At 38.7% G+C, this 17,631-nt stretch overlaps 1 protein-coding gene across 1 annotated transcript; it reads left to right on the top strand.

Annotated features, from left to right (window-relative positions):
• Nucleotides 1-281: 281 nt before the first annotated feature.
• On the top strand, nucleotides 282-17,565 carry NEK4 (NIMA related kinase 4). Its single transcript, XM_086618844.1, has 16 exons — nucleotides 282-380; nucleotides 3,424-3,690; nucleotides 4,713-4,910; nucleotides 5,753-5,860; nucleotides 6,518-6,672; nucleotides 7,350-7,491; nucleotides 8,353-8,775; nucleotides 9,202-9,255; nucleotides 9,484-9,627; nucleotides 10,521-10,661; nucleotides 10,900-10,966; nucleotides 11,368-11,474; nucleotides 12,820-12,908; nucleotides 13,559-13,764; nucleotides 15,335-15,468; nucleotides 16,185-17,565. Exons 1-16 carry the CDS (start codon nucleotides 288-290, stop codon nucleotides 16,275-16,277), a joined length of 2,421 nt encoding a protein of 806 aa, XP_086474970.1. The 5' UTR covers nucleotides 282-287; the 3' UTR covers nucleotides 16,278-17,565.
• Nucleotides 17,566-17,631: the final 66 nt, after the last annotated feature.

Here is a 17,631-nt window from a genome sequence, read left to right as displayed (position 1 = left end):
AAGACTCTCCTGAGACACTGTTTTCGAGGGAACGGCTTCGCTGCTCGGGCAGCAGCAAGAGGGACGGCCCGCCTCGCACCTCAGCCGGGCTACCTGCCCGCTCTTAACATGGCCGCCTCACCCGCTTCCAAAATGGCCGCCGCAGCGCCGCGGGGCGCTCGCACCATCGAGACGTGCGGCGGACCGCTCTCTATGGCAGCGGGGCGCCGCGGGGATCTCTATGGCAGCGGCGGCTGCGCGGGCGGGCCTCGGCCGCGGGGCACTGAGCGGGCCCGGGCGGCGGGAGGATGCCCCTGGCTGCCTACTGCTTCCTGCGAGCCGTGGGGAAGGGCAGCTACGGGGAGGTGAGCCTGGTGCGGCACCAGCAGGACAGCAAGCAGGTAGCGAGGGGCTGCCGCGGCGCGGTGTGAGGGGAGCGGCCCTGGCCGGGTGCGGGGGTGCCCGTGGGGCCCTGGCCGGGTTGGGGGTGCGGCCTGCGGCCCGGCCGTGGCAGGCGGCCCTGATGGCATCCCCGGGCACGACCGGGGCTGTGGCCGGGTGTCGGGGTGCCGCCCTAACCGTGACCTGGTGTTCAGGTGTGGCTGCAGCCCCCTGAGCTGGGGTTGCCTGCCCTGTCGCGGTATTGCTGGTTTCCTTCCTTGTCGGCAAAGCCTTTCATTAAAGGTGTGGAGAAGACACTTTTTCCCCGCCCTTTTAATCTCAAAAAAAGCCCCACCAAACCATAATCCTTGCTGCTTTATGTATTTATTTATTTATTTGTTTAAGCTAGGTTGTTGCTTTTTAAAATGTATAATGCCTTGTTTTAGGGAGGAAAGCCTAGCTGTGCTAGCCCTTTGGGCGACCGGAACAGCCCGCTCTCTTCAGCCTGAAGCACAAGACGTCGCTTTTGGCTTGTAGCTTGTGTAGTCTCTTCAGGACAGGCACATGTGTCGGAGGTAAAAATGATAGCAAGGGCAGAAAAAAGGGCTTCTGGTGTTGGCTTTTGCTGGTGTCAGCTCTGCTGCAGGAAGGTGGGCCTGGTGTTTCCTGTACCGACTGTGGCAGAACCTGGCAAGGTTTTGATTAGGACAGAGTTGAAGTGCGAGCATTTTGTTCTTTGCCTTTTTGTTGGAAATTTGAAATGATCTGTCTTGCCTGGCCAAAGCAGGTGAGTTTGATAGGAAATGGAAGAGCATAAGGAAATGGGGATGGAGAACATCCACCGGGCGGTACCGCAGAAACCTTGATGCGAGCCTTGTGCCCAGGATTTGGCTAGGGATGATGAGAGAAGCGTTTGTGCCCAGCGGTGATGAGAGAGTGCGTCCTTTCCAGGTGAAGGTAGTAGGGAGGAGGCTGGAATCCAAAGGCAAATCCCTGCAATCCATGAGTTGAGTAGCAGCAACGGCAACACTTGTTCCCTCCAGGCCAGTCACCATGGTGCATAGTCCAGTGTCAGCAAAGGTTGCTAACCTTGTCATCCTAAAAATAAACAGTCCGTTGAGGTGACTTTCAACTGCATACTGGTCTTTGGATTTCGCCTCTTTGCCGTGCTGCTGATCATTAACATTGGCAAGAGCCTTGCTTCCTTATCCTTGTTATTTTATCTTAAATATTTGATGTGTTGTACTGTGTCTTAGCTTTTGCCAGCTTTTATAAATGATAAAAGTCAAGTGGCTCTAAGTGTTTTAAACAAAAAAAATCCAATTAGTACACAATTTGGTATCAAACAAGGCAGAAGACCGTTGCAATAGACTTCATGGGAATCTTGCCAGGATAATATGGTTATTAAACCAAATATAACCAAGGCCAGGTTTAAAGTTAGGCTATATGCGTGCTTTTTGCATACTGGTAGTGTATTATCTAAAGTCAGTTGCTGATATAAAGCTAAAAGCTTTTGGTTTCCATGCCGAAAGATACAGTTGTAGTTGGCTTGTCACGTAAAACACAGTAGTTGCAGCATTTCTCTTTTATTTTAAAATTAGATGATGATGTACACAATTTTTTTTTTTATATTCCTCTTGGGAGCTGTGCATCATCACAGGTTATAAGAATTGAGGAGCTTGTCTAATATCCAGCAGACTTCTGAAACACAAAATCACGAGGTGTAATTGGTTCCCTGGGTGTATAGGGGGCAGTCTTCCTCAACGCTAATTAGAGGTGCTGGACCAAATTAATAGGGCCAGCCTGGGAAATAGACACCTTAAGCAATTGCCAAGGACGCTGAAATTGAGTAAGTAACTATTTTTTTTAGGTATTTTGATTTAAAAGCTCGCAGATAAGATTGAGGTCAGGTACATACCATGGCATGATTGTTCTGTGGAAAGCTGATGCCCTAAAATTGATTACCATAAAATTTACATCAGGAGGGAGGCCAGGGCAGACCTAAGAATTGGTGCTGTGTATGATGAACGTGTGCTATGGATTTTATGATCTCATCTTAAGCTTCAATTGTATTTTTGCTGAAACCTTAAATTCCTTAGAAATACATTTGACGTAGTACATATTAGAGAAGTAAATAACAGCTTTCTTATGTGGTTTTAAAAATTCTAAACCCGTCTTAATACAGAATGAAAGAAATTTAGGATTGAGCATAAGACCTTTTGACTCTTTCAGAATGACCAAGAGTCTCTACTCCTCTGTAATACTTAATGTCTTCTTCCGCAAGTTTAAGCCTGCTTATGCAGAAACTCATAAATGCAACAAGTAGTTAATATAGTTGTCTGATAGTTTTAAGGCAAGTTTTTTAAAAAAAGTAAATAACATCTGCTTTCAGGTTTTTGAGAAAGTATTATTACAATGTGCCCCTAACTGTACCAGCCTTCCAACTGCAGCTCTACTTGCTCCATTTCTTTTCCTGATGGAAGCTTTTTCCTATTCTCCTGTACTTAACTGTTTTGTAGACTTTTTATATAATGCAATTAATCCTAAGTCAGTTCTGCATTGGGAGGATCTTCTGCCAGGTGCACGTTCTTTAAGAAAAGAATAAACAGAATAAATATTCTCAAAGAATCTTTAAGAAAAGAATAAACAGACCTGAAAAGCTCAGCAGCATTATTTCACTCATTCAGAAATTCAGCTCTGTTAGATGTTTCTTGTGAATATGAAAATGACGAATTTGTAATCTAAACCTCGAAACTGAGATTTTTAACAACATTAAACAACATTTAACAACATTTTTGCTTCAAGTATATGATCTGTGTTCACAAAAAGCCACAGAATTCCTGTGCAGAGTTTTATTCAGATAGATTAATTGAATAGCCACACCTGTTCTATTTTTATGGTGTAATGGTAGAAGGGTATAACTGCTCGACGAATTACAATCTCTATACAGAATAATGTGAGGAGATTTCAAATACTGTATTTCCTTTCTATTTGGGGAATTTCCTAGGGCTTCTGCATAGTTACTTTCACCTCTCATGATACATCTTGCAATTTCTTTTACAGTATGTCATCAAAAAGTTAAACCTTAAAAATGCTTCCAACCGAGAGAGGAAAGCAGCAGAGCAAGAGGCACAGTTGTTATCCCAGCTGAAACACCCAAACATCGTCACCTACAGAGAGTCCTGGCAGGGGAAGGATGGCCTGTTATATATCGTTATGGGCTTCTGCGAGGGAGGAGATCTATATCACAAACTTAAAGAGCAGAAGGGCAAACTTTTGCCTGAGAATCAAGTGGTGGAATGGTTTGTCCAAATTGCCATGGCACTGCAGGTAAAAGAAAGTATAACTTTGTCACCTTCACATACAAATTTAATTTGTCTCTTTCTGCCTTTAAAAATTTCACAGTTGGGCTACAGATTTTGAATACTAGTTTAGTCGGGGTAGCATCTAAATACGATAGTTATTAGTACATTAAAAATGTTCACAGGTTGTTGCAGTCAAATTAACTTTCTATTTTAGGTAAGAAATTGCTATCATATTTTATGTCTACACCTCGGTATCAGAGTAGACAGCGGTAACCTCCAGAGTGTTTGCAGTTCTAGTCTGAAATGCTTCTCTGATTTGAAAGTTTAGAGTAAATTTTCAAAATGTAGTTCAAAAAAAAAAAGAAAAGGCTGATTTCAGAAGCATTTTGTGTTCTGTGATTTTGCTGATGTTTTTTAATGGCAAATGTGGACGACTAATTCATCATTTCTGTTAAATCTTAGCCTGTTGAACTTTAGTATTTGGAGATTATCAAACTTTAAAGGCAATTGTTACAGTAATAAAGACTAGATATGAATGTTGACACTAAGAAATAAGAAATTGGACAGAAAATTCTATCTTAAAGTGGTCAGATATACCTAAGTGTACAGCACTGCCTGTTGTTGTTTATTATAAGACTAATTTCCTATCCCTATTTATGCAAAGCTCACATTGTGTTTTCCACTGAAATTTTATACTAAAGACTAAGACATGACTGTCAAGAAATGGAGGCAGCAGAAAGTAAGTTAAAGTCTGAGTCTTAACTTTACATTTTTATTTCCTCTTTTCTGCTAGCTTGTTAGAGCCACACAGGGGGATTTCACTAAAGCAGTGCTGAGTTTTGGATTTGTGTCTGTATCAGTCATTCTTACTGTTAATTCACTAATATTGCCTTTAGCAGGGGCGCTTCTGACTTTGATAGTGATGTATGTGTCTTTTTTGCATTCATATTTTCCCTCTTTGACTTACATGATGTGATTTTACTTTTCAGCTTAGAAGAACCAATTAGGAGTTACTTAACTCTATTTGTATGTTTTTCCGCCCCCCAGTATTTACATGAAAAGCACATTCTGCACAGAGATCTTAAAACTCAAAATGTTTTTCTGACACGGACAAATATAATCAAAGTGGGTGACCTGGGAATAGCCAGAGTGTTGGAAAACCAGTACGACATGGCCAGCACGCTCATAGGCACACCATACTACATGAGCCCTGAACTCTTTTCTCACAAACCCTACAACTACAAGGTAGAGTATATTTTTTTCTGCTTCGTTAGGCAACTTATTTTGTTTGTCTGAGAACTTTACAATCTTACCTATTGTTCTTAATTTCTTATTGCTTCCAACTCTTTTTAATGTCCCCAAAGACCAAACAAAAAAACTAGGGAGAGATTTGCAGGGACCTTTGTTTCTGGAACTGTGTTTGCTGCAGTAGGTGGGAACTCATGGCGTGTGGTAAGGTATCACAGCCAAGGTGTCACAGCATGCCAATGTAAACAAACATATCAGTCTATGTTAGATAGCTGAATTTTCTAAACTTGTCATGTAACCGACAGGAAGCTTTATACTCAAAAGCCTCTATTAGATATAACAGCAGCATAAAAGAGAAAAAAAAAAAAGAAAAAAGTAGAGAAATAAGCAGTGTTGCTATGAATTTAAAATATATCAAAAGAAAGCAAACGTGCTCCTGTATACCTGTTCAGCTCTTGCTGCAAACCACACACACCATAAATATGAGAGTCTGCAATGAGCAAGAGCTGAGGGGAAACTGTTCTTCAATGAAAAATGGAAACATTTTCACTTGGCAGTTAGAACCGATGTTGTACTTCTCAAGAAAACAAATAAAAGCCCCTGCAAATGGCAACTTTCTACCCTTCTTTTCAGAAAAACCTGGTGGTATTTGGAAGAATATAATTTAATTGATCAAAATTAAAAACAAGCGAGACTGAAACCAAAAGTTTGCAGTGGATTTTGATCTTAATTAGTTTACTGTCATTAAAGACGTCTTTGAAAACAAGTGACTAAGTCTGCAGATAAAACTTCTACAATTAATACAAATTTCCCAAAACTTTTTTTTCCCCTTTTTTCAGTCTGATGTTTGGGCATTAGGCTGCTGCGTTTATGAAATGGCTACATTGAAACATGCCTTTAATGCTAAAGACATGAACTCTTTGGTTTACCGAATTATAGAAGGAAAGGTAAAAACTTCTAATTTTTTTTCTAACTTGGATTTTCTTTCTATAAGTTGAGATGACCTTTTCCAATCAGAAATATTGCATGGAGTTAAAAATATTTGGCATGTTGCCTGCGTTGTAATATATGTTGTAAGACTGGTATTTCCTGGCAGTATATGATGTAATATCAGGCCCAGGAAGTTATTCATTTGTAAATATTGCTAGACTTTCTTGTTGCCCTTTGTGTAACTAGTATATTGATTAATGTTCAAAGTTCTGAGATGGCTTACTATCTTAATTTGCTTCTGGTGTAAACACTGTGTAAAGGAATTAATTGCCATTCATGTGATGCCACTTTTCTGACAGGTGAGACTTACTTGTTTTGGCATATGATGAAGATAACGTGGATTTATTTTATATAAATGTTTATGCCTATTCATCGAGCTTTAACTGCTGATACTCATAAAAAATTATGAGAAATTCTTAGACAAAACACTTAGAGTTTCCGTATTCTGTTTGATGAGTTGTTTAGCGCTTGAGTAGCTTCCAGGATACGAACAATGGAACTATTTTTTTATGCAAAGTACCTAGCTGAATGTAACTGATGTGCATAACTAAACTGGCAGTAGCCCTTATTGACAAATATGTCAAATAATATCAGACTTCCCTTTCCTTCAACAGCTGCCACCCATGCCAAAGGATTACAGCCCACAGTTGGTAGAAATAATACGAACTATGCTCAGTAAGAAACCCGAGGAAAGACCCAGTGTGAAAAGCATCCTACGACAGCCGTATATCAAGCACCAAATTTCTTTGTTTTTGGAAGCCACAAAGGCGTAAGATACTTTCATTTGAGTGATTCTGTGCAAAATATTTGTTACTGTGGTCTTTGTTTTTCAGTTTTTCCTTTTTTTTATAGCAGAATAAAATTAATTCTGTTATGTGCAGTTATGAAGCTTGTGAACGTGAGTTTCTTTGTATTCTTTGAGAAGTATGATAGGAGGGAGTTAGAATGGAAAGTAGTTTTTTCTGCAAATGCAGACTAAAACTGTGCAATGGTTAGCATTGCGCAGCTTGTTCAGAGAGTTAAAAAAAAAAAAAGTAACACCAGTATATTCAAGGAAGTGGTAGGATATATGCGTCTTTCTGTATGGTTATTTGAGGCTGTTTATCAGCTGGGAGTTGTAATACCAACTTCCTTTTGATATTCACTGATATAATTATTTTTCTTTGTCAGGTTTAGACAGTTATTTTACTGCTTCCAGATAGGGCTGATCTTGGTGTTATGCAGAACAAGTGCACATTGCTGACAGAGTCCGAGGGGTGTTTTAAGCTCCTTTTACAGAGATGAAAATGAGTGTGTTGTGCACGGTCTGTTGAAAAAGCTCAGTATCTTATACTGTCTGTATGTAAGCTCTTTAGCATAGTGGATTTTTTAATTGGTATAATCTGAAGAAATATCTTAAGGTCTTGTTGCTGGCGATTGAATGAGCAACTTCTGTTTTCTTTACAGGAAAGCAGCCAGAAGTCATAAGAAAACAGAGAATTCTAAACCTAAAGATCCTTGTTCTGTGGTCTCGGTAAAGAATGAATCTCGTAGCAGGAATGTTACACACCAAAACCACTCCTTTGAGCAAGCCAGGAAATATAAAGTTGTGAGATTTTTATTTTTGTGTTTTTTTTTTTAAAAAAAAAAGAAAGTACTTTTTCTAGAGCAAAACCTCAGTTTTATAGAAAGTGCCTTGAGCATTCGCGAGAACATAGATCTGATTCCTAGCAATGTGTAAAATTCATATTAAGGAAGGAATTGTGTTTAGGCAAGAGTAGAACTAAATAAAGAGCTGTGGATCAGCAAAACTAATTGCAATGTCTTCACTATTAGATGATATCTAAACAACATCCAGTTTTTTATTTGTGAGTCACTGGATGAATTACTCATGGAGTATTTGAGCTCCAAGATTTTATCAAATATTTGATGACAAGTGGTAATCATTTTGAAATGTGTTTTTGACTGGAAAAACTAATTATAGTTACAATCAAAAATTTTTTATTGTTGGAGTTCTTTCCAGTATTTAGAACAAATCTTTTGTAATGGTTAATCTTGTGCATGGTTTTTATTTTCTGTAATGATTCTGCTGTTGTGGGTTTAAGCTTTCAGTGCTGAAATACTGAATGTATATGGTGTAGTACATCTTGAAAACTGTCGGTGCTTGTTGGATTCTCCCTTACGGAGAGCCAGGGGAGTAAAACTTTTCGTTCGTGGTCCTGATGAAAAACAGGTGGACTGCATGTGTGTAAACCAATGCCTGAAATACGTCATTTGCAATACAGTCTGTATTTCTTTAAAAATGTGGATTGTGGCTTTTCGAGACTCTTAATCTGTAATTGCTCATAATTTCATTGCAGTTATGTACTCTGGTATATAAATGATTTTCCTTAGGTGCTTAAGGATGTTCTTTCATATGTGCATGATACCCAAAAGGTAACTAATTTTTCTGTTTTCCTTTTAATTCTAGACTGAAGAAGATTGTATCATTAAATATAAAGCCACCAAATTTTGTCCCTCAGAGAAACCAGCTGTTGAGTTGGAAAGAAAACCAAGCAATAATGATTTGAACAACCTGGGAGACTCCTTAGCTACAGTTAGTGAAGTGAATATTGATATCTTACCATCTGAAAGGATGGAGTACATGAGTGAGAAGTGTGGCAGTGAGCATGTTCCAGAGGATAATAAATCAAATGATTTAAATATTCCAGGAGATTCTAAAATAACATCCAGTAGCCCACCAATTAAGGAAGATGTACTACAACAAAAAGCAAAGCAAGCTTTTAAAGCTGAAAATGTTGAGTCTAAGCAGTCTTCTGTTGATACTGTAGAAGATGGTGACACTTTGAAACTCCTGCAGCCTGTATCAAAAGACCAAAAACAAACTGACCTGGTAATCCATTTATGCTTACTTGAAATAGACTTTGAAATAGATTTAACTAATGGTCAGCTCTTAAAATTTAGGGAGCTGCTGTACGTGTTTTTTTGTCAAAGTAGGATGCTGCTGGTGCACTTACTGAGATGCTTAAGCAATTAGGAGCCTTGGCTTCGGATTTGCAAAGGCAACATGGTGAAGTTGTTTTAGGCTTGCATCTAGATGATGCAAGTTCTGTTTTTACAGGGAACGTCAATTCTCTTTTCCAGCTGAGATAGTAAGAATAGTTTTGGAACTTCTATATTCTAAATAGGCCTGGATAATCTGGAGTTGGCCCCGGTTTGGATGGGGGCTAATAAGTCATGATTGTCTTTTCATTGCATTTTGGTCTACCATGAGATTTTTGTACACGCTTTTGTGAAGAGCAATCATTATCTATTGTAGAGCTTGGATTCTACTGAAAAGCTGCTGGCACCATTTGTTCCTGTTATAATTCAAGTAAGTGTCCTTCTTTGAAGGTTTAGTAGCTTAAAAACACTGGTACAGCAGGTATTTTTTCTAACTGTCTATCAAATAAGAGTTTGTTGTGGTTGTAACTGTGATATGTTAAAGGTGGATGCAGTCCAAATAGTGAAGTGGCCTGTGTTGATTTTTTTTTTTTAATGTGTATGCGTAGATCCTGAAAATGGCATGTCTACATTTTTAAAAAATACTTTTACTTATTAGGATGATGTCTGTCATAGAACCTCAGGAGATGCTCAGGAAAATGTTACCTCCCGGTTGCAGCCTCATAGTTCTGTCAGTGAACCCTCTCTCTCCCGGCAGCGACGGCACAAGAAAAGAGAATTAGCTGAAGTCTCTTCAGAGAAGGTGCAGATACTCAAAAAATGGTTCTCTTCTTTCCTTTAAGACTCCTGCATTTTTTACTCTTTAAAAATGGGACCTATTTTTTAAAAAAAGGGTAGGGGTTTTTTTATGCTGTTCTTGTTTCATGTATGTCTCTGACTTCATTGGTAACAAAATGCAGAAGACTCCAGATATCCTTTAGAAGCAGTCTGTGTAAATCTTTTAAAATCTCAGTAACCCTCACAAGTGCGAGGTGTCTGTGCCAGATGGGTGCAAGGAAACAGAGTGAACTGTGGGCTTTGCCTTTGGCATGCTACAGTCTTCCCTAGCAATTTCCATCAGGACTTCTCACTGTTTGTGGCCACAAAACGTAGCAGTACTTTTCCTGACTGTTGTGGATAAGGCCACTTGTAGTGGGTAGTAGATTACTGGAATAGACACATGTAACGGCTGCCCTGAGCTTAGGAGTGCAGACTCCTAGGGAGAAAATCTTGGCCCTTACACATGCACATAAGATAGGGCTCCTGTCAATGCTTCCCCACTGAGCAGAGAGACTTCTTTGGGGAAAAGCACCAGCTATGCAAGGATAGAGAAGAGGGTGATTAGTTTTCAGTATGATACCCTGTTTTTCTCTTGGGTTTTGCTATTTGAGGGTGGGGACAGTTCTTGCAAAGGCGTTGGCTGAAAAATAGTCTGGGAGGAGCGGGACAAGATGTAGGGATGGAGAGAAGGGAAAGTGGATGCAAGCAGAGGTGGAGAGAGGGAGAAGAGGGATGAAATTGGGAGCAGTGACGAGGTTACAGTAGGATCCAAAACCTCTGACGTCTTGCCTTACCATGTGAGAATGTCTTCTAGATTGCAGAACACTTTAACTTGTAATAAAAAAGGTATAAATTCTTTCTCACTTCTCTTTCAAGTTCAAAGAAGTTGCTCCTTGTCCTGTACCTTTTCTTTCTGACGTGAACGCAAAGACGACTCAGAGATGTGCGGCGCAGCGTGGTGCTGAAGGCTCTGAGTCTGAAAATAGCACCAAAACCAGCCAAGTTGCCCTTTCTAAGGTTAGTGCCGAATCCTGTGCCAACTTGTTTTTGTCTCTCATTCCTTCTGAGCAGTTAGTTCTCTGAGTGTATGCACAGTAAGTAAAGAAACGTATAGTAGCTTCCTAATGGAAGTCCTGTCAAGTGCCTGGTCAGTGTGGGATGAGACGCTGCCTTGCTTTTTTTGCTTTGTAAGTAACTAGATAACAAAAGCCATTGTGACGATTGCTAATTAGTAACAAATTAACTTCTTTTGAAGGAGCGGCCCTTGTCAGCAAGAGAACGAAGGAGGCTAAAACAGTCTCAGGAGGAGATGTTTCCCTCTGGTAATTTTTGTGTTTGCATGTTAACATTCTATGTATAAGTAGGCTGATAACTTCTTTGTGAAGAAATTCTAACTTACTGTCTGTTCTTCTCTAACGTCTTCAGAAAAATGCACTAATGGCCTAGTTCTGTGTTCAATACAAATTTCTGTTAGCACATCTGTATTTTTCCGCTTCTTATTTAGTTATGTTCAGTTGTGTTTAGTGGTGACAACTTGTCTTTGAAATGTACGTGAAGCGCAGAATAATACACCTTTCAGATCGAAGCTTCAGTGTTTTCTCTTAGCAGAATACCTACCTGCCTGTCTTCTGCCAGGTGATAGACTACTTCTTGCATGAGCATGAAACTAAGTCAAAATACATGCAGCTAAGTTATAAATACTGTGAAAATGTCGTCATTCCAGTGATTCCAGCAAGACGAACGTCAAATAGTGCAGTAGTTGAAGCAAAATCACACATGGAAAACCATGTTAAAGTTGCTCAGTCCTCATCAGATCCCAGTATTTCTCAGGTAAACTGGGGTCATTTGCTTTTGAACTATTTAAATGCAGGCACAGTTTGGGAAGAAAGTGATATTTAAAAAAAATCTGTGTGGAAGAAACTCTCAGTCAATAAAAGCACACAGTTCTCTGTAAATTGCTTTATAAGTCCTGAGGTAGAGTACAGATCTCTAATCTACCTTTTTGTTTGACTAGATCAGCTTAAAATTCCAGGCTCATTGTGTGTTTTCACTCCACTTGTCAGACATGAAAACTAGGGATGTCTTACTGATTGTTACAGGATCTCTAAATTGCAGTGTTTAGATTATTTTGGAAGGGCAAAAGTTTATCCTGAGCTATGCTTTGTTACAGATCCACAGCCTGCTTTAAATTTCTAACACCACCACACTATCTTCAGCCTGGTACATCTAATTTTGCTTTGAATAGTGATGTTTGAACACTTTTATTTTTTTAATCTGTAGTCATGTTAAGTGTATACATTTATGTGCTGGCAGTAAGGAATAGTCGCTAGATGAAAAGTGAATAGTTACTGTTAATGTTCTCTTCTTTGTCTAATTAGAAAGTCTTTTTTAAGGTCTTAAACGTACATTTGACAACCTTCTGCAACATCAGGGGAATGTTATGAATACCAATAAATACAGAAGAGTAACAGTGAAGAAATTTTAGTCTCGAATTTCAAAGTGTAGGCTCTGTTTTCCTTATCCCAGCACTTGCATGGAAGGTGTTTTGCATGTTTTGCTTACGTGTGTATGCTTACAACTGGGATCTAATTGCAAAAACTTCATTTGCATTTACGAACTGAGATCACATGAGGTTAGTACATGCTAGTTGTATGTGCATATGCTAGTGATACTTTTGTGTATTATGCTATGCACTGAACACAAGACTGTAGAGGAACAAGTGGTTAAAATCTCTATTTTAGGGAATGCTGGGAATTGACTGAACTGATACAAATTTATTTAAATACTATTTTAAATGTGTATTAAAGACCAATAGACAGGATAAAGGGTAATGACTTTGTAATTAGTTGGCTAAGAACTGACAGACATGCATGATTTAATTGTTTTTAAGAGGCACTTGGTGAAGCGTTTATAGAGGTTAAAACTGCATGACTGAGATGCAGTTTTATGCTAGTCATGTATGCATTTCATAAGGTATGTTGATGATGTCCTTTGTATTAGCTTGTTTCTAAAACCAAAGGTTACACCTTTTGAATATTATCAAGCTCAGTCTGTAAAAAAAAAAAAAAAGCTTGTTGAAAGGGTTTTTTTCCATGTAAAAAAAATAATTCATGCCATATTGATAAATTACTTTTCGGCTATTAGAGTTTTTGTAATTTATTCCTTCTTTAAATAGAGAAAGAGAGAAACCAACTGCCTGTCTGATGATGAGTTAAGCTCTTCCACAAGTTCGACAGATAAGTCTGATGGAGATTCCAAGGAGAAGTAAGTATTTTGTTTAAAACTGTGCAAGAATTTTCACTGCTATATTGGACCTCGACTTGGAGTGGAAAAAAAAACGGCAGGATTTGCTTTCACACTTTACATAGTGAGTGACTGAAGAAGTATGTGATGCGTAAAGAAAACAAACTCGATTTAATTGTTGTCTCTCTGTGACTATAAACTTTCCATGCTGAACTTTCTGGGACGTGTTTTTTGTCGACTGTAGCTTCCCAGAAAACCAGTCTTTTGGCATTAAAGGACATACACTGTCAGGATGCATTAAAAGCATGAGTTCAAAGGTGCCAGTGTGCTTCCTTTCCACTGTGAATGAAGCTGTTTATTTCTGATTTTGTCAGTGTAAGCAGCTTTTCCACAGGTGCAGCTACACACGTAGCAGTAGCCAATAGGATTGTGAATTGTTGCTAGGTGAACGGGCTCTGAGCCTTTGTTAGATAAAATATTGTTATTGATAAAACTGCACCACAGAAAGTAACTTAACATGGAATACTTAGCAGTGTATATATATATATATACACACACTTATATATACTTAGTAGGGTGTATATACTTGCTAAACTGAAAATTCTCTGAGCACAAGGTGGAAGCTGCATCATGAATGGTGACTGAATTACACCTTATTTCTCCTCTACTAGAAAAAGCAATGTGAATGAAGTGGATGACTTGGTGCAGCTAATGACTTGGACACTGAAAATGGACTCTAAGGACAACTCGGAATACTGTGTAACCTCGACTCCAGCCCCAGAGTTTAAACTCCATAGAAAATATCGGGACACTTTGATTTTGCATGGAAAATCACCTGATGAATCAGAGGAATTAAAATTTGAAGAGATTCCTTCAGGTCTGTTGCTCTCTTATTGCTCTAAATGAATGGTTTTCAACTGCTAACAACAAAATCTATTAGTGGGCGACAGAAGACAATCCACCCGTATTTCTCAACAATTCTTGTAGAAGTAAACATCTTTATAAATAATTTTGTGTGTAAAACTGCTCTAGTTGTGGTTTACTTGCCAACGAAAGGAACGTGTGATCAATCTGTGTAATTATTAACGAAGAGGCCAAGCTGGTCTGCAATATAATTTTTCCCTATGTGACTTAAAAGCTTCCAAAATGAACGGTTGGAGTTGAGTATTTTGAAATAAGATTTTTAAGGCATTCAAATGATTTGATAGCTGTAAAACTTTGTGAATTATGGATAAAGCTGGAATTGTGCTCAAAGCATTAAACACAGTGGAGGTTTCTGTGAGTATGGAAGTTGATTCTCATTGCAGAATTTGGGCAAGCTTATTTTTTCCTACAGATACAGGTGCAAGAATTGAATCACTTTTCATGTTTAAGGTCTGGTTTAGATCTTAAGTATGTATATGTATTCCAAAAAGCAAGAAAAAAATTGTATTTGCTATGACTGCACTTACTGTGCAACAAGAACAAGTGAAAAAGCAGAGGACAGGTTTTTGAAGTCTCAGACCTTCTTGTACTTACGTGTTTTAAACAAGGATTCTACTTGTAACTAGTCTGGTGACAGGCAAAGCAGTGGGCGAACACTGGATTTTACTCTGGTAAGTTGATTCTGCACAGCTGAAGTAAAGTACATTGAAAGAGTTTGTCCCTAAACAGGTACGATCGAATGTCAAAGGTATTGACACAAACTTCAGTGATAATTTTTCTGCCTGTTTTTTCTCTCTTAAGGATTGTATAGTGAGATCCTCCAGCTATTTAATTACTGCCATTTGGGATGACAGGGCTGCTGCATTTCTAAGTAGAGACTTATTTTAATCAATCAGATATCTTATTTTCAGAGAGTGATCCATCCTGCAAAGGAGTGTTGGTGATTTCAGCGATTAAAAAAAGCAAGCTATTGTTCTCAGTTCAGTTCCTAATAGAGACCTCTTCTTATAAAATTACTCTCTCTTGTTGGCAGCTTCAGCTGAGGAGTAAAAGATTCAAAGACTGTTGAGATAAACAGGCAGATGGCAGAACCGATGTCATTAGTGTTTTGCAGTGATTAAACTTGTTTTAAATTTGCTGTAAGTACAAGTGATTGAATTATTCTTGAAGTATTTGAGGGGTGGTACAGCATTAGAGAATAGTACAAATATTATTTGAATGAAAAGTAATAGAGTAGACAGGAACCACCTGAAATGAAGTTACAGAGACCTAATTGTGCACTTTTCTGTGTTGACTTTGTACTGTCCAGTGTCTTAAGAGTTAGCATCTGAGTACTTCCAGTTCACCATGATTGATCATTCTAGCTAGCCAGTTCAGGTAGAGTTACTTCATGCAAACGGTCAGCTAGAATTCTGTGGCAATGCTTGGAACGTCATCCTATATTCTTCTGTACAGAGTATGAAAACTGACTATACTAGAAGTAATTACTACTGTATTGACTAATTTTTATTTTTTCTTTATAGACATGTTATCAGTTCCTGACAAGATTAGGAGAATGGTTGAAATCCTGAGATCTGATGTGGTCCAAGGATTGGGAGTGAAACTTCTTGAGAAGGTATACAGCATCATGGAAGAAGATGACGAAGTCAAGAGAGAGGTGAATGCCTTTCATATTAAAATTGTTTGATTTCTTTATAAACCTAGATAAATGAGCAGGGCCTTTACTTTCCTACTCCCTTTTCAGATATTGATATAGTAGTGCAAACCTTGATTCCAAAGTGTTTATGAGTTATTGGCAGGCAAGGGCCTAAGCATATTGTCTTTTCAAACTTAAAAAGTTTGATTCTGAATGTAGGCTATGCTCAACCACAAGATCTTCAGAAAGCGTAGAAGCTTTAGAATTGTACCATGGTTGCTCAGTTTGTGGAGGATGCAAGGGATGTGAATAATTTTTCTGTGTTGTTTCTCCAAGGACAATTTATTTTGAACTGTAATTTTTTACCTTCACATTACTTGCCTAATGCCGCTTATGTCCAAAGCGAGAAACGGTTTAATGTCTGTTCCTAATAGAGGTGAGTGAGCAATACCTCTAGCTTATTTGATTCAAAACTTGGTTACAAATGAAGTACTGAATGGGTAAGTACAACCTGTGAAGATCTGATTTATGTTGGAAATTGTTGAGTGTTATTTGGAACTCCCTTGCCGTCAGACAATGACGACACTTGCATTTTTCTCCTCTCCCATCTATGTTGTCAAACTTCACATGCTGCTTTCAGTTGAAAGCTTTGGTATTTTTTTTGTTAATGTTTTCGTAGTTCCTGCTTTTTTCACTGTCAATAAGTTTTGTGGGGCTGTTTTTTGTGTTCTAAATAGCTGCAGTTGCGGGAGCACATGGGAGACAAGTATGCAAGTTACAGCACGAAGGCACGCCATCTGAAATTCCTTGAAGAAAATGTGAAGTTCTGACCAGAATTTTTTCCGTAGAGAAAACAACTGTGTTATAGCTCATTTGATGGGTTGGACCAGCTTACAAAGCACATTTATCCGTTGACCTCCTTTGCTGGAATAAGGAGGTGAACTTGCAAAAAACGTTACAGTTTGTAGTAATATTTTTCATGTTAAAATGTGAAACAGGCTATCACTTTCTCTTCTGAGAAACTGTTTAGTTTAGTTTTTATTCTCTTACTGAAACTTTTAACAGTTGCTTTCTGTAGATGCAGACAGGGATGGATACCAAGTTTTGTAAACAAAGAAGTGTAAAAAAAAAAGTTTTAGTTTGAATTTCTCATAGCAAAAGGCTTTTGGCATGGTCATATACTACTAATACGATAACAAAATCTATGCCAAGGCTATGGTGTGAGAGGCTATAGGCTATTACATGAAATAGTCCTGAAAAATTAGAAAAACTAGTAACTGTTTCTCCCTGCTAACACCAAAAGCCCTCCAGGTTCTGTAAATTGCCAAGTTAAAGTGCTAAAGCGGGTAGCTGTACTGCTTTCAAGCAGAGCCCTTGCTTTTGTGTTTTATTGCTAAGGCAGTCACCAAGGTGGTAGAAAGTATTTGGTAACTGGATAAAATAAGTCTGAGAATGTTTGAAAGGCACACAGCCATGGTTACCGTGGTTCCAGCTGGCGAAATCCCTTTGCCTTACAAACACTAATTCCTTTTAGGAATGAAAGTGCCCAAGACCAGGATCACTCACTCAGAGCAACAGGTGTCCTAGCTCTTCCTTTTCTTTGCATCTAGACTGTGTTACAGAAAAAGCACATGTTCTTTTTAAAGGATAAAGAAGTCACAAGGGAATTGAATTTGTAAAATAAAATTTTAAATGCACACCCTGTCTCTTTCCCTGCCTCTCTCTTAAAACGTTGTAACCTTCAGCACCCATGAGGGAGACCTAATGTGACAGGCAGTAGTAAAAAAAGTGCAATACCTATGGATCCTGCTGCCTCTTGCCTACCTGATGCTCAAGCTACAAGCTTTCAAGAGGTATTTTATTATGCAGAGCCAAGATGTTACTGTCTCTACCCAAATTTCTTTTAAACAAGAAATGCCACTCTGCAGTCTCCTGTCCTAGAACGCTTGCCAGTTCTTAGCATTTTTCAGAACTGTGGGGTATATACTGTTTTACAGTACTTCTTACAACCTGATGCTACTGCTAGCTTGTTTCACACACGGTTAGAAATACTGTAGAAGTCCAGCTGTGTGTTATCTTCTAGGCTACAGCAGCAGCTTAACCATACTTGATTTGATTCGCTGTGTTTGTTCCCTTTTATTAAAATACTTAAAGGAGATGTTATCTCCAGTAGCCACCTAAAGT

Source organism: Tauraco erythrolophus, chromosome 12, assembly GCF_009769465.1.
Source record: "Tauraco erythrolophus isolate bTauEry1 chromosome 12, bTauEry1.pri, whole genome shotgun sequence".
In the NCBI taxonomy this organism is placed as follows: domain Eukaryota; kingdom Metazoa; phylum Chordata; class Aves; order Musophagiformes; family Musophagidae; genus Tauraco; species Tauraco erythrolophus.
This window is presented reverse-complemented; position numbering and strand designations above follow the sequence as displayed.

Excerpts from the sequence above, each read along its gene's own strand:
- NEK4 (XM_086618844.1), top strand. The coding sequence starts at position 288 with ATGCCCCTGGCTGCCTACTGCTTCCTGCGAGCCGTGGGGAAGGGCAGC. Across the intron at positions 3,691-4,712 it reads AAATTGCCATGGCACTGCAG|TATTTACATGAAAAGCACAT; the intron begins GTAAAAGAAAGT and ends TCCGCCCCCCAG. Across the intron at positions 11,475-12,819 it reads CAGATCCCAGTATTTCTCAG|AGAAAGAGAGAAACCAACTG; the intron begins GTAAACTGGGGT and ends TTCTTTAAATAG.